General features: G+C 42.3%; 1 protein-coding gene across 1 annotated transcript; it reads left to right on the top strand.

The window, feature by feature from the left end:
- The first annotated feature begins 521 nt into the window (after positions 1 to 521).
- Positions 522 to 24,736, top strand: SPACA1 (sperm acrosome associated 1). Its single transcript, XM_056344725.1, has 7 exons — positions 522 to 674; positions 4,314 to 4,370; positions 10,332 to 10,433; positions 10,816 to 10,922; positions 11,440 to 11,575; positions 18,919 to 19,060; positions 20,865 to 24,736. Exons 1-7 carry the CDS (start codon positions 533 to 535, stop codon positions 20,953 to 20,955), a joined length of 777 nt encoding a protein of 258 aa, XP_056200700.1. The 5' UTR covers positions 522 to 532; the 3' UTR covers positions 20,956 to 24,736.
- The last annotated feature ends 1,211 nt before the right edge of the window (positions 24,737 to 25,947 follow it).

Raw genomic sequence — 25,947 nt, 5'->3', positions numbered from 1 at the left:
GCAAGCAGGTTCTTGTATTCTCTGCCTGCCGGCCCAGCACCTCGCTCAGAGCTGTTGTCCAGTGTGCCCACCGCACACCACTGCTGGTGTGCTGCATGCAGGTGCATTTCCCTGGCTTGCACAGGGCTCCGGCATACCGGGCCTTGAAAGGTGCTGTCGGGTAGTATTTTAAGCCATTGGAGTCAGCCAGAAGAATTTGAATCTAAATCTGCTTTTTCTGGACTTTGGAGAAGAACTGCATGCCTCAGTTGCAAAAGCGAACGTTACTGTTCAGGCCCACCTTTAACCGGCAGGCTGATCCCTCCGGTGCCGCGAAGTTTGCCGCCAGTTTTATGACGAAGTCAGGCCAAGGAGCGGCCACGAACTGCTCGCGCTGCGGCTGCCAGCCTCAGCCTGCGGCCCCGGGCCCGCCGAGCACCCCGCGCAGCAGCCCGGAGGCCGGGGCCGCGCCGGGCGCCCCGTCACAGCCCCGCCGGGCCGGGCGCACTGTGAGGCGCCGGAGCTGCCGGGCGGCGGGCTGCGAGCGCGGGGCATGGCGCTGAGGGCGGGCGGCGCGGCGGGGCGCCCGGCGCTGCTCCTGCTCATGTCTCTGCTCCTGCCCTCGCCGGCGGCGGGCGCCGTGAACGGCAGCAGAGCGGAGGTGGCGAAGCCCCTGGGCGGGCTCGCCGAGCCGGGTGAGGCGTCCCCGGGCGGTGTGGGCGCCCTTGGCGGGCCCTTCCCGGAGCGGGGCGGGCGGTGGGCTCTCCTCAGCCCGGCCCGCCTGCCCGCTCTCTCCCCGCATGGCTTCTCCCGCAGATGGGGCTATGTCCGCTCCCGCCGAGGGGAGTTCCCCTTCGCCGCCCGGCTTCCCTCTCCGGAGGCAGGGGTGCCCGGCCGCGCCGCGGGGAGACCAGGTTTCGTGCGGAGAGCGGGCGCTCCGGGTGCGGGCAGCCGCCTTCGCCGCCGCCGGGGCGGAGCGACCCCTCCCGGGTGCCACAGGCGGGCAGCGGGAGGGGCCGGGGCCGGTTCCATGCTGTGCGGAGCCAGGCAGCAGCACAGGGACCCCTCCGGCCGGGGGTCTGGGGACGTGCTGGGGAGGCGGGGGAGGCGCCGGATCTGCCTGTTGCTCTGGTAGCCGCGGGGGTGGGCTCCGGGCCGCCGGGAGCCCCTGCAGCCCCCTCCGCCTCTGCTCGCGCAACGAACCGCACGGGGTCACGGCTCACGCGTAGTCAAGGGCAAAGCCAATTCCCCATGGAAAGATTTCCGTCCGGGGAAGCCTTCGTCCCCTGAGCTGCCCCTTGGGGTGACACTTCGGGGACGGAGCAGTGCTGCTCTCCCTCCCCACTCCACTTTGACCTTTAGGACCCCGCAAGTACTAAAGCCACAGTCCCTGGCAGGAATGAGATGCCTAGCTCAGGAGTGAGCAGGTTCCCCCAGGGTTCACAACCGTGGCTTCGTGTCCTCTCTCTTTGACATTTTTGGTAGCACTTCTGCGGGCTTTTAAAGTGTTTATCAAAATGTTCTGCATATATGCTGTGATGCGGCTTGTAATTAAAATGGTGTACAATGGCAAAGATTTCTGTTCTACATAGGTTTTACAAGGCTTCCAAATGTAGAGAGGAATACAGACTGCTTTGCTGCGCTGGTACTAATTGCAGCCCCCTGACAGGAATGTAAATGCAGTTCCTTAGCACATTCTTATCTCAGCATGTGTGGGATTTACATATATAACTCCTATTAATGCTAATGGAAGTTATATACATAATTCGTTTTGCATAGGGCTGACACTATTTTTTTTATCTGAACCCCATGCAACTAGAACCAGCCTTCTCATGTAAGTAGAAAGATCTGTAGTTTCTTGCCAGGAGCTGTCTTTAACATTTTGGTTCATTTAAAATGTACAGAGGAAATGCAAGTAAAGTAAGCAACCCAAAACTTTGTATTGTGACATTGGCACGGAAGGTTCATATAAAAAGTGTTACGCAATCCAGAGGTTTATAATTGAGTCTGATTCAGTTTCCCTCAGTTTCTTTTTGTTGCTTTTTAAAAAAAATTCATTAAATCAGAAACCAGGATTGGTGATTCCTGATCAACTTGTTCATTTAGAACAAGTCAGCTTTTAATGTTTAGGTGTGTTTAAAGTTTTATTTGGAGTATTACTTACAGTATCTTTTCTATTTAGAGCTATAGTCAGTTCATCATTATGCATCTCTGACAAAAGAGCCATGTTGTGCATTGTGGTGCTCCTGAAGCCAGAAGCATCCTGAAAGTTCATATCTTCACCTATAATTAGAAGTTTGCTTTCACTGGTTAGCAAAGTCCCTCGCCTTTTATTAGTAATATCTGAAATTTTGTATTTTGTGTCTCTGCTTGTTTCTAAAGCTTTTTTTTTTTTTTTAAATTTGTGTCTGGATGGGAAATAGCAGGTTCTCCTTTCAGACCTGATGGCATCCTGCTGTGGCTACACTCAGCTTGTCACCTCAAAATTGAATTACAATAATGCCTACTTTCAGGGTAGAGGTTTGGGGCTTACCATAAGCTGATATGAATCATCAGAAATCTATTGAGTTGAGAATTAACATAATCTGAAGCTGTTTTAGTCCCCCCTCCCATTCATTTTTGCATATTTGTTTATTCTGCATAGGTGAACAAGTGCGACTCGTGTTGTACCAAGTTGAAAACAGGTATTTTTAAACAGGACTGTATTTAGACTGTAGACAGGATCTTTAAGTTCTCCTCCTCCTCTCTGCTGTGCTGTGGTAGTTGATGTTAGACAAGACAGTTGAATGACTGTCCGATATAAAAGAAGCTAAGGGAAATGTGATAGGATGTCCATGGTGGGTACCATCTTCTAAAGAAGTTGTTATTTTTATGGCTCATTAGAGATAGTTTGAGGATACACTAGCTGTTTTAAAGGTTGTCTCTGTTTTCATAGGATTTTAATCTTATCATTTTTTTCCTTATGTTTTGGCTAAAGTTGGGGGTTTTATCATTCAACTGGATAGCTACTGTTTAAGGATTGTTGTGCATACGCTAGAAGACTGTTCTGACAAGCACAGCTTATATGCTGAAGTAAATGTCAAAACCATAGAGACAGTTAGAGATAACAGGAGAGTAAGATTTTGATGGCTTATTTATAATGTTGGGGAAAAGAGTTCAGTATCAGCGTATTATTGTGGAGAATGCACCATGCTGCTGTAGTCTAAATCCTTTACAATGGAGAAATAAAGGTTTTATATTTGTGTATCACTGACTGCAAGAAAAATGGATCCGTTCCTTTCAACCTGAGAAATTTAAAGTTTTGGATAGTGTGTGAAAAATGTAAATGTTACTCAGAGATTTAGTAGCAAGAAGTGATATATAAACTTGCATTGCTGCACAGAAATAACATTTTGTAAACATAAATCTTGAATATAAAAAACTGAGAGACAGTGAAAGCAAACTTTACATTGGTGAGTATTTGTTATCAGAAAAAAATAATCTGAGTAGGAGGGACTGGCAGTGCAGACTTGCAAAAGCAGTCATAGTGACTTTCTCTTTGCATTTGGAAGAATTGAAAAGACCTATTGCTTATTTAATGAATAATTTCCAAAGGAGTTTCACTAAGTTAGTTTCTCTATAAAACAGTTACTGTATCTCAGCATCCTTATAAACAAACATTCAAATTGCATGCTATTAGGAATAAAATATATAATCCAGATTTGAATCCCAGATGGAGATGAGAACCTTTTGCTTTTGTACATTCTGTGAAACCCATTTTGTAACCTCAAAGTACCATTAAAAAATGGAAGGAACCCAATCACAGTGATTAAAACCCTAGTATCTAATTAAAATACTGTACCTGGTTGACTCATCTTTGTGCTGGCTGTCTAAACTTGACCTTGAAGTGTGATGGGGAAAAAAAATCATGTGGGAAGGCATACATTAGCCAGAAAGAACAAGGAAATGAGTTAACTGAATATTGTTTCATGAAAATTTTTCTTAACTCTTTTCAGGGAGGACCTATTATTTGTGTAGAACCTAGACACTGCACTTCCCAGAGCATTCAGTAGGCTAATTTAGCATCATAGTCTGCTTTAGAAGAAAATTACGGCTTTTTTCCTTTTAAAGAATCATCTTAAGGTTTAAACATGAATGCTATTCAGACTGGATTTTATGATAAATTTTTCATAAATGTCTTGTTTTTCTCATCTGGTTAGTGAAAGAAAAAATGTTGGCAAATTTCACATTTCAACTAAAAAGTAGCAGAGATTTCAAGGAGTGGGTTTCCCATTAATTGGGAATTTCCACCCCTGTCATTGTATTAGAGATGTAACTTTAGACTTTGTGTTCAGGTCTGGATGCCACTGTGTCCGCAGAAGTAGAATATGGAGCATGCACAGTTACATGTGGTAAGTAGCAAAGCAGATGAATAAAACATATTGTCATTTGTTTTTTGGGGAAAAAAAAAGTGCTAACTGTAGCAATTTAGCAGTTGTAATTTGCTTGCCCTTGTTCACCTCTCATTGGTTTCAATTGCCAATAACTATAATTAACAAAAACAATCAGGCTGATTGTCATTAGGAGTTTAGGTCAGATCTGTTGTTTTATTAATTTCACAGCCTGCAAGCTCCTATTTTAAACCAGTTCCCTACGTTTATTGGCACATGAGCTGCCTTCCCCAAAGTAACAATTTTCGCTATTTGTGAACATCTGTGAGATGTTCAGAAGATGAAAGATCTTCTGATGCTTCTCACAGATGTCTTCCCACATACAATATTGCCAAAAAATTGCTTGCCTGCAGTAGCCTGTTCTGTATTCCACATTTATACAATTTATAAATTGTGTGATGGCAAGAAGAGGTATCATTTTGGAGTAGGAAGGGAGAGAGGAAAGATGAGATGAGCTTTAAGAAGACATCTCTGTGTTTGGGGTGATGATAGAAACTGCTCTGAGGTGGTAATTTTATTGCTTAGGAAGCAGCCTTGAATCAGAAATGCTATTAATTTTTTTCTGAACAAATTCAGCTTCTCATAAGACCACAGAGAAAAGTGAGGTTTTGCCCCCATCAATCTGATGTTTTCTAGAGTATGCCTTTTTTTCCCTCAGTCACTTTTTCATATGCTAGAACTTCCTTAATCCCCTCCTGTTTCACATCTTAGGACAATATGGGTCTAAAAGATTTTTTCCTTCTACATACTTTAATATTTCTCTTTCTTCACTTCATAATGTCAAATCTGCTTATATGTTCTGTATATTGATACTGTATATGTATCCCCATACTCTTAGTAACCTCACTTGCTCTGATGCACACATCTTTTGGATATAAGAAACTGCTCTTGATGTCCCATCCCTCTAGCAGATGTCTTAAATGTTCTGTATTTCCAGGGAGTTTCACTAAATTTTGTCTTGGTTTTATCTTTGGTCCCTCAGAGTTAATGTTCTGGTGGGTTAACTATGGCTGGATGCCAGGTGTCTACCAAGCCACTCGATCACTCCCCTCCTCAGTGGGACATGGGGAAAAATAAGATGAAAAAGTTGTGGGTCGAGATAAAGGCATTTTAATAAAGAAAAGCAAAGCCTGTGCACAGAAGCAAAGGAAACAAACAAACAAAATTATTCTCTGCTTCCCATCAGCAGGTGATGTCCAGCCACTTGCTATGACGTAGGGCCTCAGTATTTGTAGTGGCTAATATGAAGACCAAGATATCGTATGGTATGGAATATCACGTTCATCAGTTTGGGTCGGATGTCTTGGCTGTGTCCCCTTCCAGCCTCTTGCCCACTCCCAGCCTACTGGTCTTTGGAGGGGGTGCGAAGAGACAGCCTCGATGCTGTGGGAACACTGTTCGGCAGTAGCCAAAACATCAGTGTGTTATCAACGCTATTCCAGCTACAAATACAAAGCACAGCACTATAAGAGATGCTATAGGGAACATTAATTCCATCCCAGCCAGACCCAATACAATATGTTTAACCACTTTAATTCTGAAAATTATATGATCTTGCTGAAGAATCAGGAAAGGAAAGCTCTAACAAAAAAGACAAAGGCATCATCTCATATCTGGAGTTCAGATCATGTTCATAGCCTTCATTCTAGTCTGAGCTATTCAGTGCATGGCATGTTTACCCTAGACTTCAGGAGAGCAGACTTTTGCCTCTTCAGGGATCTACTTAGTAGAGTACCATGGGGTTAAGCCCTGGAGGGAAGAGGGGCCCAAGGAAGCTGGTTAATGTTCAAGGATCATCTCCTCCATCTCAGGAGCGGTGCATCCCAGCAAGAAGTCAGGCAAAAGCACCAGGAGGCCTGCATGGATGAAGAAGGAGCTCCTGGACAAACTCAACACAAAAAAGGAAGCTTACAGGGGGTGGAAGCAAGGACAGGTAGCCTGGGAGGAATACAGAGAAATTGAGTAGCCAGGGATCAGGTTAGAAAAGCTGAAGTCCTGATAGAATTAAATCTTACCAGGGACATGAAGGGTGACAAGAAAAACTTCTATAGATACCTTGGTGATGAAAGGAAGACTAGGGAAAGAGTGGGCCCTTTCTGGGAGGAAACGGGAGACATGGTTACCCAGGACATGGAGAAGGCTGAGGTACTCAGTCACTTTTTTGCCTCAGTCTTCACTGGCAAGTGCTCTGGCCACACCACCCAAGTCACAGAAGGCAAAGGCAGGGACTGGGAGAATGAACTCCCCACTGTAGAAGGTCAGGTTCAAGACCATCTAAGGAACCTCAAGGTGCACAAGTCCATGGAACCTGATGAGATGCATCTGTGGGTCCTGAGGGAACTGGCAGATGAAGTGGCTAAGCCACTATCCATCGAATTGAGAAGTCATGGCAGTCCAGTGAAGTTCCCACTGACTGGAAAAGGGGAATCATAATCCCCATTTTTAAAAAGGGAGAAAAGAAAGACCTGGGGAACTACAGGCTAGTGAGTCTCACCTCTGTACCCAGCAAGATCATGGAGCAGATCTTCCTGGAAACTATGCTAAGGCACATGGAAAATAAGGATGCCATTAGTGACAGCCAGCATGGCTTCACTAAGGGCAAATCATGCCTGACAGTTTGGTGGCCGCCTATGATGGGGTTACAGCGGATAAGTGAAGAGCCACTGACATCATCTACTGGACTTGTGCAAAGCTTTTGACACTGTCCTGCACAACATCCTTGTCTCTAAATTGGAGAGACATGGATTTGATGGATGGACAACATGGTAGATAAGGAATCGGCTGTATGATCACACTCAAAAAGCTGCGGTCAATGGCTTGATGTCCAAGTGGAGACTGGTGATGAGTGGCATTCCTCAGGGGTTGGGATTGTGAGCAGTGTTGTTTAACATTTTTGTCAGTGACATGGACACTGGGATTGAGTACACCCTCAGCAAGTTTGCCAGTGACACCAAGCTGTGTGGAGCAGTCAACATGCTAGAAGGAAGGGATGCCATCCAGAGGGACCTTGACAGGCTTGAGAGGGAGGCCTGTGTGAACCTCATGAAGTTCAACAAGGCCAAATGCAAAGGCCTACACATTGATTGGGCCAATCCCAAGCACAAATACAGGCTGGGTGGAGAATGGATTTGGAGCAGCCCTGAGAAGAAGGATTTGGGGTTGTTGGTTAACAAGGAGCTCAACACGGCCTGAAAATGTGTGTTTGCAGCCCAGAAAGCCAACTGTGTCCTGGGCTGCATCAAAAGAAGTGTGACCACCAGGTCGAGGGAGCTGATTATCCCCCTCTGCGCCGCTCTCATGAGACCCCACCTGGAGTCCTGCATCCAGCTCTGGGGTCCCCAGGAGAAGGACATAGACCTCTTGGACTCAGTCCAGAGGAGGGCCATGAAGGTGATCATAGGGCTGGAATGCCTATGAAGACAGGCCGAGAGAGGTGAGGTTGCTCAGCCTGGAGAAAAGAAGGCTTCAGGGAAGCTTTGTAGCAACCTTCCAGTACCTAAAGGGGGCCTACAGGAAAGCTTGGGGGGGACTTTTTACAAGGGCATGTAGTGATAGGACAAGGAGTAATGGTTTTAAACTGAAAGAGGGTAGATTTAGATTAGATACTAGGAAGAAATTCTTTACTGTGATGGTGGTGAGGCACTGGCACAGGCTGCCCAGAGCAGCTGTGGCTGCCCCATCCCTGGGAGTGCTCAGGGCCAGGCTGGACGGGGCTTGGAGCAACCTGGTCTGGTGGAAGGTGTCCCTGCGCGTGGCAAGGGAGTTGGAACTGGGTGATCTTTAAGATCCCTTCCAACCCAAACCATTCTATGATTCTGTGATTTTACATTTGTTGTTCCGGTAAAGCTGTAAGCTCTTTGTCTCCTTCACAGTCCTTATCCTCTAGATCCATCTATCAAGTCTTTTATTATTTCTTGCTTTCTGAAATGACTCAGTTTTCTTAATTTTTTCCCAGTAATGCTGTGGCTCAGATCCATTGCTCCTGTAGTCATAGTCCACGTTTACAGAGGCATTAAAGCGTAATTAAAACATATTTAATGATACCTTGTCATACTTGCCTCAGTTTTGCCATACTCTCTTTGTGGTCTAATTGTTTTGGCCACTCTTACCTCTCGATTTCTCTTGTATTGCTAAGTATCCAGTTCTTTGTGGATCATCTTTCTTTACCACTTCTGCCCCAGTCTATTAATTTACATTTCTCTATGGTGAATTTAATTTAGGTAATTTATTTTACTGCATTGTGGCCAGTTTTCTGTTAGGTTAACTTGTATGACTTGTTGAAGTTAAGACTTCATTTGTTAAGCATCTCAGGAGATTAATTTCATCAGCTTTGGCAGCTACTAAGAAGAGGTGGGGAAAGGAAACATGGGAATGAAAGGAAAAGCTGTCCAAAAGGAAGAGGCAGAGGAGTACCAAAAGAACTTGTAGGTGTAATTAAAAGGGTTTTTTTCATGAACCCTTTTGAGTACGATATACTTTTCACATTTTATTATTCCCATAGATAAGACATGGTGAGATGTTTCCTGATGAATGTGACTACAGTTAGCCCAGTACCCAGTCTTTTGGCTTTTCATAGGCTTCCTGTCTTTTTTGTTAGCTAAAAAAACTAGATGTCACTGAAGAAAGAGGAATGCCTTTAATAAAAATGTCAGTTCACTGCCATTTACACCTCTGTCTCTCTGCATCATGAGATGAGACATTCTCTGGAGAGGAGAACAATCCTTGTTTTGTGTCATTTTCAGTAAGTGGTGTTGTCTCCCTCTGTCACTTGAAGTTCTGTTTCACAAGCTACATGATATCTCTGAGACATTCTGAAATCCATTGGTTTATATAATACGCATTTAAGGAAGGCAGATGCATCATAAATGCAATGCTCAAACCAATTTCCTATTTATTATTCTCCTGCAAGGGAGGGTTAACTTTCTCTTTCTATGCCTATTAGTAAACAAAATGCTTCTGGAAAAATGGCAAAACCTTCAGTGTTTACTGGGCCTAAACACATTATTCCTGCCTCCCCCACAAGCTATGTCATTCCAATGAACTGTGTACACACTGTTTGGCAAAAACAGTTATAGCACTTGTTTTGAATTTGTTCGTAATTGTTAAAACGAGGATGTTCCCATTGAAATCCTGATAGTGAGAGTGAACAGCTTTTTGCTTCCTTGAACATTGTGTAGGAATTCTCCTTAACTTTACATGTTTGAAATAGGTTCCCTCCCGTTCTTTGTCTTCAGTGCGACCCTCCATGTTGCAGGTGGAGTCCAGGTGGACAACACTTGATTTCACGCGTTTGTCGTGAGAAGCCCCATGTTACCGTCCACCAGCCTCTGTTCTCTGAGAGGCTTCATTCCGGAGGCTGTTGGTGGTATTCCTGTATCCCTCACTGTTGGTCCCTGTTAGGTAGCTTCAGACTCCCCAGTCCTAGTGCCAGGAGGTTTTTCGTGCCTTCAGTTTCTGTTGCCCTTGGTGGGAGTTGAAGACACTCAGTCACGAGACTGGAGGCAGGCTGAGTCGGCAGTCTGTACAGTGTTCTCTGTGCCATCTGATTCGAGCATTTAAAGGCCAGGAGCCTGAGTGCTTTGGTAGTTAAAGTGAATTAATGGTTTTTCAGAACATAGATTAGTTTCTTTTCAAATGCTTTTTCTGTAAGAAAAGTTTTGAATTAATATTCAATTCTTTTGATGACACATGATGACTCTAAGAATCTCAGTTCCTGGTGTGCAGTGTCTGACAGAAGTAGATGTTGTCATGAAATCTTAGATACCAACATGGGATAGCTTTAGCAGGCACTCTGAGAACATCTGTTTTGCCTGGTATTTGGTAGATACATATTAACATCCAGGATAAAGAAAGAGAAAGAAAAACAGAGTATGAAGGAAATGAAGAAATTCAGAGTGAAAGATTTTTTTTTGCCCCTCATAGGTATTGGCATTCGGGAAGTTCTGTTAACCCGTGGATGCCCTGGGACTGAAGCAAAATGTCTTGTCCGTGTGGAGGAATGTCGGGGGCCAGTAGACTGTGGATGTAAGTGGAACACTGTGATACGGTAATCTAGAGTAAATATGTTGATTCAAAGGAAACATCCTTATTCTCTGTTAGCATGGTGGAAGTGGAATAAAATGATTGCATTCCACCCTCTAATCACCCTGTTAAAAAATCCGGTAATGTTTCAGGGTTCATTTCTGTACTGATGTGTGCTGGATTTCAAGTTCCTGTAAAATACTGTTTTTCTGCTGTGTACTTGGTTCCAGACATTAGACCAAGCAAAAAGTATTTTAAGCAATTTTAAGGGAAAGCATAATTTCCAAGTAACATTCAGTGGTTTACAGAATTATGAACTTTATGATCTATACAGAGATGTATTTAATTAAGTAATGATGTACCTAATTTAAAATTCCTCCTATAGGGGGAATACCAATTTCTGAGGGCCTTGCCTGTGTGAAGATGCCTTGTATTTCTATACCTCCTGAAAATCGATTTACATATGTTTGGAAGATGTTAATTCCAAGCAAGGTGAGTAACTGAATCCCACTTTGTGCACAAAAATTGCGTACTGCATGCATTTACCACATGCTCCAGCTGAATTGTTCAGACTTCTGGGCAGATTATTTCCTTTGTTGTCATAATGCAAATAAGCCCTGATTTCTGACTGGAAAGTTGGTAATAGAAGGACTCACAAAGCTTTGCTTCTTTATGCAGCTTCACTTTCCTCTTCATGTGAGGGAAATAATTTTAAAGAGTAATGTTTACTGTTACTTCAGGAAAATGGGGCATAGTGGCTGGTGAGCATATACATATCTCAGCAAGTCACAACCACGTTGCCCTTCCCAGTTGTTTGCGTAGGAGATGCTGAAGAGGTGGTGGAATTTTCCCAGGGGCCAAGAGATCCTGACAGGTTGAAAGCTGTTGGAGTATAATAAGACTTTTCTGTGCGTCTGACACAATGCAAGTCATCTTTGCAGATCTATGTGAAAAATTGCAAACACCCCCCCCCCCCTTTTTTTTTTTCTTCTCTTTTATATTTGGCTAGACACCACACATTCTTCCCAATGATTCAGCTATTATGGAAGTTTGCAGAGGTACCCATTCAGTTACTTTCCAGTGTGAAACTCAAGAAAATGGAATTATAATTGCCTCTGTAAAATACACAGTCTACGCAACAACTGGTAAGTTCACAGAGATGCTTACAGTCTTGTAGTGATTTGGCCTTGTGTTTTTTATGTAGTACTCAGTCTTCGTAAGATTGCATGTCACTGGCAGTATATAGGTAGCAGCTTGTGCACTGTGGTAATGACTGTCATGAAATGCAGGCCAATAAAAGAGACATATAAAAGGAAATGACAGAATGAGAATGAAAAGGTTCCTTGTGGTAGGAATGAGTATTTTCTTTATCCTTTGTAAAACTTCAAGCTAAAATTAGGTTTTCCTATTACCTGCTTATTTTTTACTGCACCCAGGTTGGTTAACATAGGGTACTTTTTGCCTCACTAAACCACATAGCACCAGCAGCACGGGCTGTGCACTTAAGTTTCCTTTCCACTTCTACACTGAAGCAGGAAAACAATCTTTTGGGTTTGTCTTTTAGTAGTCATCTGGAATTTGCTTATACACAATGGATTTAGCAAATTTTAACATGAAGAAGAATGCATCATAAACCATTTCCCCAGTACTATCTACTTACCCCCTCTGCTAATGGGATTTTTGCTGACTTCGTCAGGAAAGGTAGCAGTGTGCTGATTTTCTCAAACCATGAGAACAGCACACGGAAGCTCAATCTTTCCCAATCAGAGAAAGTGTGAAATTGCCTTGCTCATCAAAATGTAAAGTTTTTCCTGAAATAATGTAGATTTAGGTCTTAGGCAAAAATATGGCAGACTAGAAAGAAATCCTTGGAGATACTCCTCCCCAGGTTTCTCCCTTTCATGTTGTTTACCCAGGTAAAACTGTGTGGCCTGGGAATCCTGCTTTTTTTCCTTTCTCTTCAGTAAGATAGGCTATTTCCTGTATATCTATTGAGGTCCTTTCTGCTATTGTACACTAACATGGAATTTGTTTATTCACTTTCTAAATCCATCTGGCAGTCACAAAACACCGAAAGCTGTTTTCTTTTTTCCTTCTCCCACTATTCAGTCTCTACATGCCTTTTTGTACAGAGCAAACTTCCTTTTTGAGACCTGAATTAGCGTAGCACATAATCTGTTTTAGGTTTAAGCATGCAAGTGGTTCCATTGACTTGAGTAGGTGAGTCATCAATAGGACGACTCACACACTTGTGTTTAAGCTGTGACTGAGTAGTGTTGGTGAAAAGTGGTCAGATGAAACACGTCCAACAGACCTAGCCACAGAGAACCTCTTACAAGGACTGAGATTTATTGAGTTAGAAAATATTTAGGACTGTACAAAAATCTGAGGAAGACAAGCTGTAAGGTTTACTAAGTAGCCTAAAAGGAATGGATTGTTCTGCTTAGTGCCAGATCAGCATCCTTTGGCTTTGTACAGAGGTGTGCAGATGCCCAAAAGAGTTTCTGGGTTTTGCTTACCCAGGAGTGGCATTGTTTGGACTTGAGAAATTACTAACTCTGAATTAGATACATAGAAGAAGTTAATTAGTTTAAGTTTTGGTTGAGAATGTACCAGATCTAGTTTTGCTCACTGTGGATGATCAGAAGTCTAGCCAGATCAGGATTTGCAACAGGATTGGGAGGAAATGAGAAAGATCCTTCTGACAGCATCAGTGGATGCGGCGAGACTCCTTGTGTTTGGATGTCGATTTTCTTAGCTGCTGCCTTATATTTTGCAGAGCTGCTCTGTTCATCTGTGTTGTTCAGACTCTGGAAAGGGGTAACATTTCTGCCCATGGTACAACGATGCCTGTCCCAGTTCCTTATTAAAAGACATTTTGAAATGAGGGTTGGGGAATTTGAGACAAGTTTATCACCCCCGTCAAGTAAGATGGCTTCTCTATCTACTCCAGAAAATCTAAGTCTTTCCTTTGAGTGAACATCTTTTTCTTTGCCGTTTATCTATCCGGTCTCCAAGCTGAAATGTAAAGAGCAGAATCAAAATCAGTATCAGAAATAGGACAAAAATTTCCCCTTTCAGGTAATCTACAGGACTGAACTAGATTTTTTTTGAGCATCCAAAATTGGCTACAGAGATTCCTAGTCAGCCGAAGCTGGACAGGTGTGGTGGGCTGACCCTGGCTGGCTGCCAGCCCCACACAGGTGGGTCAGAGAATCATAAAATTGCTTAGGTTGGAGAAGACCTTTAAGATCATCAGGTCCAACCCTTAACCTAGCACTGCCAAGTCCACCACTAAACCACGTCCTTAAGTGATGAGTCTCACAGAGGCCACCTTGCAGCCCTTCACTGCCTGGGCACTGGCACCTAGTACTGCAGTCCAAACTGTCTGTGGGGAGAGGGTCTTGTGTATGTTTTGGGAGGTGTCTTTGAACCAGATGCATGGACAAATCGGTTTTAGTCAGGAAAAGAGTAGGTCCTTTCTATTGCCTCCTAAATTACTTTTTTTTTTTTTTTTTTAATCCAACTGAGGGGATTCAGACGATCTCTGTGCCTCAGTCAAGTCAATAAGCTTATGTATTTCATCTTTCTGATCACCTAGATCACTCCTTTCACTATTCCACAGAGATACATTTCTTCATGCCGGGACTACAGGACATGGCAGGGGAAGCGAAAACGTGTTTGCTCCATGGTTGGCCTTTCTTGTTGGCACTTTCCTAGAGAGAAAGCCTTGAAGTTGTCAACAGAGCTAAAAATTATCAAGGTAGCTGACAAAGGGCAAATATGTTTGCTTTTGTCTCATCCTTCCTTCTTTTTCTAGTGCTCTGATGTTTCACCCATGTGAACAGCAGCAACCAGATTCAGCAACACCACCTACAAGCCTGGCCCCAAAGACACTACTTGAAAATACATAGTGTGACACTTTCTGCTTCAGATTTTGAGGCATGCGAGGTGGGAGGAGGGAAGACGTGTTGCAAAAGGGCAGATAAAACCTCACAGGACTTTGTGTGTATTTGCCATGTGGCAAAACTTCGTATGAGTTAATTTTAAATCTATGCACACAGAACTTCCATGTGTCCTTTACCAGTGATCACTGTGCTTCTCAGTGACCTTTTGACGAGCAGTCATAATGGTATTTTTGCATAAGTGAGTTTTTTTTCATAATTTGGCTCTTTCTTTGGTTTTCAGAACTGTTCAGACCTATGGGTTCTCTTTGTCTTTTATAGCAAGAGAACAGGGGGGAAAAAAGTATTTTATTCTCATCCAAAATTACTGGAACCTATGCAAGGAAAATCCCATCTTCTAATAACTGACTTTTCTATATTTCCTTTTTACTAAATCACTACCCTGAAACACTGAAGAATGTTTGTTTCGCACTCCCACCTGTTGTGTTGTTCGGCGTTTTGTAAAGACTTTGGAACTGGAAGGTGGTTTATTCATATGTACTAATAATAGTTCTGTGAGGAGGGAGGACTCTGCAAGGGAGGAATGCAAGAACAGAGAACGATCCTCATTAGGATGCTATTTGAAGGGTGTCAGCCTACTGAGATCCCAGCTGTGCTCCAAGCTCCACGCTTCTCATGAGTGAGAGAGAGAGTTGGGGTGTGTGTCTAGTGGCACTTCTGTGGAGAAGATGGAGGCAATAGCGTTTCTGTGTTTCAGAGGCCATTCTAGCCCACATCTCTCTTCATTTCCTGCTGATGACTTCAGTGCCAGAGCCTCCCTGAGACAGAAAAGTCACATCTCTGTAACTGGCTACTGTACAAACATGCAATCAGCATGGCCATGTTGTCCTTGCATTTGCACAGAAATGAAATGGGGAACCCCCGTACTCAAGATTAACAGCCTGGATCTCCTCCATGTGTTGCAACCCTACTGTCTCATTAGCATATATCCATCCATTTTTGATACACAGAAAAAGGCTTATAGATAATCTAGAAGGAAAACAAAAAAGCTATGCATCACCATTATATTAAGGGGAAATAAAACAGTCTGCAGAGGCAAAATCTCATTCCTTTCTGCCAAACTGATACATACTTTCTGGATCTGCAAAGTGGTGGAAAGAACTGCTGTTGGCTGCTGGACCATATAAACAATTGGTTGAGCGCTGGCTTGTAAATGGAGCACTGCTGTACAGTCAACATCATGGTCTAGGAGGAACTCCAGCTCAGTGAAAAACCCAGGGGTAGAGGAGGATAAAGAGGAACAGTGCTACTGGCAGAAGAACTGGGTTTCCTTTGGACAGAAATGGTGCTGAAAAAGCAGGTGTTCCACTTCTTGATGTACATGATTTACATTATTATGAATCTGTTTCTTATTAAAGAAATTACTGAATGGAATGCAGAGACAGAATTTGTATTGCTGATATTTTCTGGAGGGAAATGCTAGCAGTGGCAACAGATGCTTCTGAATGTATTTGGATTTAAGAAATTAAGGGGGAGAGGGTTCCATAAAGGCAGAGGACAGTCCAGAGATGCACTGCACTGCACAGAAATCAAAACAGCTTTGTTGAACTGTGGTGTACAATGCAAATACAGTTGCTGGGCCACACCACAGCAAAGTATGTGTTGCTAACCTGCTCTGGTGCTTGGTGGGAAGGAGGTATGTGATGTATCTCTTTCAGCCCAAATAAGAAAGCAGTAACTTTCTAAGGTCCTGTTGTTCTGATGGCACAAAGAAGGTTAAAAAGCTGCCAAGCTTCTTAGCAGCAGGTAGTGGCCATACAGGTGATGCTTTTGTTTCCTTTAATCCAGCCTGTTGTCCCTGCATTGGCATAGCAGATAGAGACTGGGGTAGGAGTGTGCACTGCTTGGACCATTTGAGCTGTTGGAAAGGCTTCCATAAGTCATGACCAGCACTGGGACCACACAAACTCTGGGGTTTCTGCCACAGGGCTGGCCTCAAATCAGCAAGCCCTGGTGGAAGTTAATTTTTTTTTTTTAATTTCAAATTTGAGCGTTCTTTCTTTTCCTTCCTTCCTGTCTTGTTCAGACTTACATAAGTAAATGGATCTTCATAGGTTAGATCCAACAGTGCCTACAATCTATCTGCAGTATCCCAGCCTTGCATTTCATTGAAGTGCATTCCTTTTTTAATAAACATGAATATAAATAATTAACAGGTAAGGTAAGAATGCCATGCTTTCAGTAAGGGTTGGAGGCAATCTGCTTGAAACTGTGAGATATGTTATCAATCTCTTTTTTTTTTTTTTTTTTTTTTTTTAATAGTGGAATGCACAGTTTTAGGGATCGTTTTACAATGTAATTTGGGAATATATATGATAGTGGTTTTTTTGGTCATTCTTTGTAGTGAAGTAGTCCACAGACCCAGAGTGGGCTGTGGACTTCAAGTTGAAAGCAATTGAACTAGACTTCACATGTTTCAGAAAAGATTTGTTCTTCCTATTTTTACTAAATACCTCTTTGTAACCTTAACTGTAAGCTGAGGATGTTTTTAAGGCACATTCTGACTGTGGCAAAATTTTCACTTACTAATTGGGAGTGTTGCCTGGACTTTAAGAGTGCAGTCAGCACTTAGAAGTGCACCTGATGTGAATCAATCTTTGCTTATTGTGAACCAGCTTACTGGGAAGCTGCTTTCCTGTCTGCTTCCTGCTTGCATTTTAAACACGTGTGTTTACTTGGAATGCATACCCTCTGTATTATCAGGTTGTCTCTTGGGCAGTTCTGGTTCTTGGCTACTGGAAGAATTTCTTGCCTAGGAAGAAAACTTGAGTAGACTAGCTGTGGATGACATAAAACTTGCTTTTCTCTTCAGCAGGCTCCTGTTACAGCCCGTAAACAGAGATATTCTTAGAGTTCTAAGTTTACATCTAATATATTACATTAATGAAATTACAAAATCAATTATAATTTTCATTAACCTCTCTTCCCCACACCTTCATGTAATTCTAAAAAGACACAGTCCAGTGATGTCAGTTAGCTTAAAAGTGAATGGCTTTACATTGTATAAAAACCCCAGCATTCAGACTTATTATGTATGATACTCTCAGCCAGTTCACCATTCTTACCTGTCCTATATCTTGCAGAAAGATCAGGAGAATCATATAGATGAGCTGTGGTGTAAGAATATCAGAATGAAAATTCTGTGATGCAGAAGGGTGAAACCCAAATGATGTGATGGAAGAGTTGCTTAGATACTACAGTGATGACAGTGGCACAGGTCTTTATATAGAAGTAGAAATGAAGTAGAAATAGAAATGGGTTTCCTGCAGTCATTCTGCTACACAGAATTCCTACCAGTGTGAACATGAATCTTGCATACCAGTCAGCAATGAGATTGCACCTTATAGTTTTAGAAACTGCATGAGGGAAAATGAAAAATTAGAGTTGGCTCATGTAAAATTGCCAAAGTTGGAGGGATCTGGCAAGATGCCTAATGGTTCATTGATTTTGGTTGAATGTGGCTGAACAAATAAGGTCAAGTAAATTTCAGAACAAGGTGACTGGGTTTGATTTCCAGGCATTTCTTTATCCACTGTCAAAAAACAGATGGAGGAAGTTGGTTACCATCTTCAGCATTTTTCACTCTTCCTGGGTTGGTTGTTAGAGTCACCTCCTAACCGTCACGTCTGGTCTTAGAGAGACAGCCTGAGTAATGGCAAGGCCCTCAGTTTCCTTAGGTGAATGGTTGAACAGGCTGCAGTATTACAAAATGCATTTTTACTTGATGTCCTTGCTACATTTTCATTTCTCAGCTTCATGCAGCTGCTCCTCTCTCTATATTTCTGGGCCATGCAGAACAGCTCCTTTCCACGCTTAGTGGTTATTTGCTTTAAATAAAGGCTTTGCAGACCTAGATAGAGACAGGGAACTGAAAAGCGGCACTTAAGTCCTTGAATCTGGTCTTTTGTTAGCATACTCTCTTTTGGCTTCATTATTATCATTATGACTGCAGCAATTACCATTGTTAGAATTCTTCTGTAGCACGGTGGTACCTTGATGTCTCACCCCTGGGTGATGGAGCACCTGGTACCAGGCACAAAACAAAGAAGTCAGCCTGCCTCGAGTGGCAGACAGGCTGTGGTATTTCTTCTGTCTTTATCGTTCATGTGTCTTACACGAACATGTCTTGAAATCTTAACATTAAGGCATTTCTTAAAGCAAAAATATTGTTATATTAGTCATTCTTAACATGTACCAAATAGATACTTTCCCATTTTTATTTTTGCCTTGTCTTTAGGAACTGCAGTTCTTTGTGTTTCACAGCTGTTAAGTGACATGTATCCCCCACTCCACACCTTGATCTCTGTTTCTTTGCATCTTCCTTGGTTAGATAGGCCTTTGCAAAGAAGGTATAAAATGTCACTATTCTAACTTTTGCTGATACAGTAAAAGCCTGAAGGCTGTGAAAGATGTCAGATAGTAAATAATCAAGCCCTGCTCCTTTTCATCCTGTCCATCAGATTAAATGCCTGATTCATTTGACAATTTGAACATAACAGTGACCATGTATTTCTTTTCTTCAGAGATACAAGCAAAAAAATCTAGGACAATAGAAACAGAGCAATCAAGGAGAACAAGAGATGCCATTCTGGTCTTTTGCCTGGTAACTGGAACCATTGTGACTGTTGGTGTGATCTTTGCCGTGATCTTTATGATTCTTCACTGGTAGGTGGACAGTATACAATATGTTTTACATTTTATTTGATCAAAATATGGTATTACTGATGACAAACATGACAAGTTTCTCTGTAGTTTAATATTTGTATTGTCAGTAAAGAAAACAGGAACAAGCTTCTGGAGACTGGAAAGAAGTGCTTTGCAAAGCAGTTACAGTGATGGTGGGTGGGAAGGGAACGACTCATGTTAGAGATCACTTAAGCAAACTAGACACCCACAAATCCATGGGCCCTGATGAGGTGCACCCCTAAGTGCTGAGGGAGCTGGCAGATGTTATTGCTAAGCCACTGTCACTTTTTGAAGGGTCATGGAGAACAGGAGAGACGCCCGAGGACTGGAGGAAAGCCAATGTCACTCCAGTCTTCAAAAGGGGCAAAAAGGAGGACACAGAAAACTACAGGCTGTTCAGCCTCACCTTCATCCCTGGATAGGTGATGGAACAGCTCATCATGGAGGTCATGTCTAAGCATATGCTGGAAAATAAGGTTATCAGGAGTAGTCAACATGGATTCATCAAGGGGAAATCATGCCTGACCAACCTGATAGCCTTCTGCGATAGAATGACTGTCTGGGTAGACGAGGGGGGAGCGGTGGATGTTGTCTCCCTTGACCTCAGCAAGGCTTTTGACACTGTCTACGGTAACATCCTCACACGTAAACTCAGGAAGCGTGGACTGGATGAGTGGGCAGTGAGGTGGACAGAGAACTGGCTGAAGGGCAGAGCTCAGAGGATTGTGGTCAGTGGTATAGAGTCTAGCTGGAGGCCTGTAGCTAGTGGTGTTCCTCAGGGGTCAGTACTGACTCCAGTCCTGTTCAACTTAGTCATCAATGACCTGGATGGAGGGACAAAGTGTGCCCTCAGCAAGTTTGCTGATGGTACAAAGCTGGGAGAAGTGGCTGATACACCAGGAGGTTGGGCTGCCAGAGAAACCTGCACAGGCTGGAGAGCTGGGTGGAGAGGAACCTGATGAAGTTCAATAAAGGCAAGTGTAAGGTCCTGCACCTGGGGAGGGACAACCCCATGCACCAGCACAGCCCAGGGGTGACCTGCTGGAAGGCAGCTCTGCAGAGAAGGGCCTGGGGGTTCTGGGGGACAGCAAGCTGCCCACGAGCCAGCTGTGTGTCCTGGTGGCCAAGAAGGCCCATGGGACCCTGGGGGGCGTTGGGAGCAGCGTGGCCAGCAGGTCAGGGGAGCTGATCCTCCCCCCTCTGCTCTGCCCTGGTGAGGCCACACCTGGAGTGCTGTGTCCAGTCCTGGGCCCCCCAGTTCAAGAAAGACAGGGAACTGCTGGAGAGGGCCCAGCAGAGGGATATGAAGGTGATGAGGGGACTGGAGCATCTCCTGTACGAGGGAAGGCTGAGAGAGCTGGGGCTGTGTATCCTGGAGAAGACTGGGAGGGGATCTGGTCAATGTCTACAGATACCTTAAGGGCGAGTGTCCAGAGGACGGGGCCAGGCTCCTTGCAGTGGTGCCCAGGACAGGACAAGGGGCAACGGGCACAAACGGCAACACAAGAGGTTCCACCTGAATATGAGGAAGAACTTCTTTACCCTGATGGTGACAGAGCACTGGGACAGGCTGCCCAGAGAGGCTGTGGAGTCTCCTTTGGAGACATTCAAAACCTGCCTGGATGTGACTGTGCAACCTGCTCTGTGTGAAGCTGCTTTAGCAGGGGGTTGGGCTAGATGACCTCCCTTCCAACCCTGACCATTCTGTGATTCTGTGATTCAAAGCAATTTATGGAAACTTACTTGAAGGTATGTTTTTGTTTAATTCTTTTTTCCATTTCAGGGGTCTTATAAAATATATTTGGAAATCAAAATTTGGACAAGACAACCAAGAGAAGTTGGCCCACAAAAGATCACTGTGTAACATGGACTAAACAGCCCCCCTAAGGGTCTGCATTGGCCTTTCAAGGAACTGGAGTCTCCACCTGTAGCTACAGTGTTCTCACCATCTGCATTAGCTATAATAGAAGTGTCAAAGCCCTCACTCACCAAGTATGAAGTGCAAAAGTCCTTCCAGGACTTGCATAATAAATAGAAAAAAAATTGGATTACAAAGAAATGTGATACAAAGAAGATTAAAATATGTTTGATATACTGGTTTTAAGAAGTACGTTTTATAGTTCATTCACTGTCTTTGATTTCCAGTAAGTCTGACATTTAAGAAGTCTTAATTTTGTGACGATATTAATCTAGACTAGATGAAACCAGACATATAGTTTAGGCAGAGACCATTTTTTGTAAAGTGCTCCTCATCTCCCTGGTGATCTTCAAGCATAGCACCTACTATGTAATCACTATAATCCAGTTTCTTCTTGACACGTGGAGGGATACATAATGGCAGGGAAGGTCATTAAAAGTTGCTTCATAAGTTTAATTAATTTTTTACCTGCACATTTGTGCTTGTAACCATTTCTGCCATCAAGGGGACCAAACTATGTGAACAGAAGAGTAGGGTCAGACCAAGGATTCATCTACCTCTGTAATCACATCAGTGGATGAAAAAAAAGGATGTCTAGGGGAGAGTACAAAAACAAGACAAGGCTGTATGATGTTCCACATGTATTCCTCCAGCTTCCAGGCATTTGCAGATTTTCTAAAACAGATGCAACTTCTAAGCAGTTAGCAATCTTGCATGGATTTCTTTTCCATGGCTTTGTTCAATGTCCCCTTGTACCTGTGTAAGCTTCTGTCCCATAAAACATCCTAGGGCAAGGAGATCCATAGCACAACCACATCTTTTGTGCAGCTTGAACCCACCTCCTTCTAGCTTCATTTGTCCACCTTACTTCTTGAAAAGGCAGTGAGCTGCCAGGCCACACTGTCCTCTCCCCTTCAGGGATCATATTCTTTTTGGAATGAAAAGTGCAAGAGTACATAGTGATTCTTCATCGTGAAACCATATCATACCTCTGATCATCCTTTCTGAGCTTCTCTAACCCTCCTCCATTACATGACAGTCTTGTTTATGAAGGTGCTTTCTGTTGGTGTACATAAACATTGTTTGATGCAGATAAAAAACCTGAGTGGATGACATGTTGAAAAATGGACTGTGGACTGATTAAAATGTTTAATAGATTTTATAATTAAGATTTTCTCTTGAGTATTGTAAAAGCTCTGAAAAGAGGCCAAATATTGAGCACTCCAGGGTAGAGAATGCTTCTCAGTAAAGAACATTGTGAAAAAATGGCAAAAAAATAGATTGGAGGTAGTAACTCATCCTCTCAAAGAATTCCTGTTCTCTTCAGATCCTCTGTTGCTGCAGATGTTCTAACTGCACCATCTGCACATCCTTAAAAAAGCATTATCATATTTTTCAGAGATACATCATTTTGTTTGCTGTTTAGTGAAAAGATCATTTACATTTTTGCAAATAAAACATCATACTAAAAAATGACATGCACTTAATTCTATAAAAATATCTTTTTTAAAAAAGGAAATGATATTTTTGGTAACACTATCATTAACTATGTCATCTTATAGCATTTGGTGGACAAACTTAAAAGTCTTGCAACATTAAGAAGAAAATGCATAGAGCAGGAAAAAGCAGACAATAAATTCTGCAGTTCACAAAACTAGCTTACACATTCAAGGTGAGTTTTTGATTCTGTGCAACAATCAAAGACAGCATATTGTGGTGAGTCTGGGATTAGGTCTGGAATGCTGCTCTTAAAAACAGACCCAAACCAGTTGTTATTACTCAGGAAAATGTTTCCACTGAAAGTATGGTAAATATGAAGCACTGCCATCGGCTCTATGATTGACTTCTGAACTCCTGCTTTCGTGTTGTGATTAGGGTGTAGTGTAACTGAAAGAGAAAGAGAGGGAACTAGGATATTCTTTTCCATAATGATGCAAAGGTGTACTAATACACAACCATTTTGTATTTTAATAACATTTGCAAAGAACCTCCAGACTTGTTTGGGTTGATATTTTGAAGGTTTTAAATTTCCATGGTCTGCTGGAAAACCCAGCAAAAAGTGATAGGTAACATAAGCAGAGTAGTTCAGAAAATGAAATTCAGGAACAGCTGAACTAATCCGTACTGGTAAGTGTGGGGGTTCTTAGGGTAGGTCAAGGAGGCTTTGTTCTTTTGGCTTATATTTTGCAAAATATGATTATCTGCTGCTTTTTTTGTTCTCTTACAGCTCCTTAAAGCTATGTACAAAACAGGAAAAAAAATTGCTAGAAAATTTGATGCAAAAACTGTAGCATAAAACACAGAAGAGTGCCTTACTGCTCAACAGATAGGGCAAACAGGCTGTTCTGTTGCTGAAGCTGCAATCAGAAACTCCAAGAAGTGAGGAAATTCCTGAAGTTGGTAGTTACTCTGTCCAAGCAGCCATCACACAACCACTGTATTATCATCTTCTCATTCTAAATATAAACTTGAATGAGTTGCTCTTTGTACTAGATGCAGTATAACACACATAGGAAGTGCAAAATTATTATCTTAGCACAACTGTCCCTGACTTTTGATGCCATAATCTGAATAATATACCTGTTAGTTTGGTAAGAGGGTGGACAGCCATGACAGTCAGGTAAAGGGCATCCAGAAATAAGTGTTTCAGTTAGCTTAAGTATTTTTAAAGAGAGAAAGAATATGTTGCAATCTTCTTGAACACTTCTAGCAAGAAGTGTTCACCATCTAGAATATATAACTGTACTTGGTGTAACTCCTTTTATCTGCAGTGCCTGAGAAATGTAAAGAATTTTCATTGTTACTTTCTGGTAGTGGGTTAATTAAAAGAATCAACAGGAGTTTCTCCTTTTCTGTAGATTTAACTACAATGTTTTTATCTCCTTCTGCTTGCTGACTGCAGTGGAAACATTATCTCTACTGATCACCCCAAGGTACAGAAGTATTCTTATTCTGAGACCTTAGGCATGTGCCCAACTCCTGTTTAAGCCAGTGGTATTTAAATTCTTGAAGTGAGAATCTGCTGCATTTCTAAGGGGAGAAACACGGAAGAACTATAAGAAGGGACAAAGGTCACATAAAAATGTTTTCATGATCACGGGAGCCTACAAGAGCTTTTGGCTAATGCAGGTTAGGCAGCCTCTCTAGCCCGCTCTGGCAAGTGTGATCTGTACAGAAATCCTAGCACTGTGGGAGCCGGATACCCTCCTACACCACACCTTGGATGGCCATCAAGCTCAGTTCATCTGCCAGGAGACCTTTTCACCTGCCTTTGCTGTACAGAGCCTTCCACTATCTCCTCCCACTACTCCAGCTGCTGAATCTGGGATACAGGGGCCGGAGTGAAGGTGAAAATCTCATCATGCTTAAATTTAAGCTTGTGCTTACATTCTTTCCTGAACTAAGATGTCCTCGTACATGTGTTTAAGTGATTTCCAGAATCGGGGCCAAAATGACCGTGTCATTCCTTGCTTTCATTTGCTTTGCATTGTCTAATGTTGCAACACGATCTTGTGGGTTTCAATTTAATAGTATTTTAATTGTTTCCCCAGTATTCTTTCATCTTCCCTTTCTTCTTCTTCTTAAAGAAAAATCTTTTTGGAATGCATATCTTGCCTGTATATGATCCACTATCTATCTCAGGAAATTTAGGATGCATTTATATAGTTATTTAAGTCTTGATGTGTGTGCAGTTTCATTTATGTATGGTCTAATAGTATATACCATAGAAATGAATTTTTTTTTCTTTGACAGGTTTACTGGCTCTTTTTGGAAATAAAAATTTTATGGTGAATTGCAGAGATTTTCATTATTTTTTTATAACTTCGTTTAGTCAAACACACTTAAAAAAATAATAAGTACTCATGATTTTTCTTTCTTTGCTGCTATGCAAAAGAGAGAGTTTGCCACAGAAGTATGGGTCATTTTTTAACCTGATGCTCTATAAAATAAAATAAAGAAATGCTAGTTGAAAACTGATTCGGTGCTCCATGATTGATGGCAAAATTTCAGCATTGTGCAGCCATTACAGGGAGAAAATAAGCAAATAATTCGATTTATGGTTTTATGAATCAGAAAGCTACAGATAAATGTTAAGTCAAATGTAGAGCATTTTATATGGGGTTTGGAAATAGAACTCTCTGCAGTTTCCAGTTGTTTATCTGTAATGTGTAGAGGTAGATTTTTTTGTTATATTAGGTCAATATTGTTCACTTAAGATTTACTAAGTTTTTTACTTTTCTGTGTAGAAAAACTTTTGACTTAGAACTGAGACAGAGTGCTGAGACTGGAAAATTCATTATGGGGAATTTTCAGGACAGTGCTACTTTAACATGAAATTGTGTTTGTGGGCTGTGAAGAGATAACTGGAGAAAAAGCTTGGATGTCTGAAGCAATTAAACCCCAAATCCAGCATGGCTGGATATGGATAATTGGCTATTTAAAATTACTTAACCTACATGTGTTTTGTACTCTATCCTCATGTTCTTATAATCAGAAAGCTACTGGGCAAAATGGGAAGATGAGCCGATTAAATCAGCCTTTTCCCAGAGAGGTGGTTTTGTAGTATACATACAGTGTCATATAATATGATGTCCTGATCCCTACTGAGAGTATCGCATGTTTTCACTATGTAAGAATTAAATAATAGTATGAAATTGTCGTGCAGATAAAGCAGTTACTATTCTGGGATAACATTATGTTGTATTACACCTAGAATAATGGCAAATTGTTAATTAAAATCCCTTGATCTTTGCAATGATCCAATTTTCTGCTACTTATAACTGCCAAATTTAGTCTTTAAGGCAGAAATTTTCCATGATGAATATGTGATCCTCAAGCTACTATCTTTCTTTCTGAGTATGCAGAAAGTGCAGTCAAATGTTTTATTTTTTTCTAGGGACCCACTCAATGGAAAAATGGGCTGCTAATCCCATCCTGACCATTTATC

This window comes from Falco biarmicus, chromosome 6 (assembly GCF_023638135.1).
Source record: "Falco biarmicus isolate bFalBia1 chromosome 6, bFalBia1.pri, whole genome shotgun sequence".
Classification (NCBI taxonomy): Eukaryota; Metazoa; Chordata; class Aves; order Falconiformes; family Falconidae; genus Falco; species Falco biarmicus.
Note: the sequence above shows the minus strand (reverse complement) of the source record. Positions and strands in the feature narration are given on the sequence as shown.

Excerpts from the sequence above, each read along its gene's own strand:
- SPACA1 (XM_056344725.1), top strand. The coding sequence starts at position 533 with ATGGCGCTGAGGGCGGGCGGCGCGGCGGGGCGCCCGGCGCTGCTCCTG. Across the intron at positions 4,371-10,331 it reads AGCATGCACAGTTACATGTG|GTATTGGCATTCGGGAAGTT; the intron begins GTAAGTAGCAAA and ends TGCCCCTCATAG. Across the intron at positions 19,061-20,864 it reads ATCTTTATGATTCTTCACTG|GGGTCTTATAAAATATATTT; the intron begins GTAGGTGGACAG and ends TTTCCATTTCAG.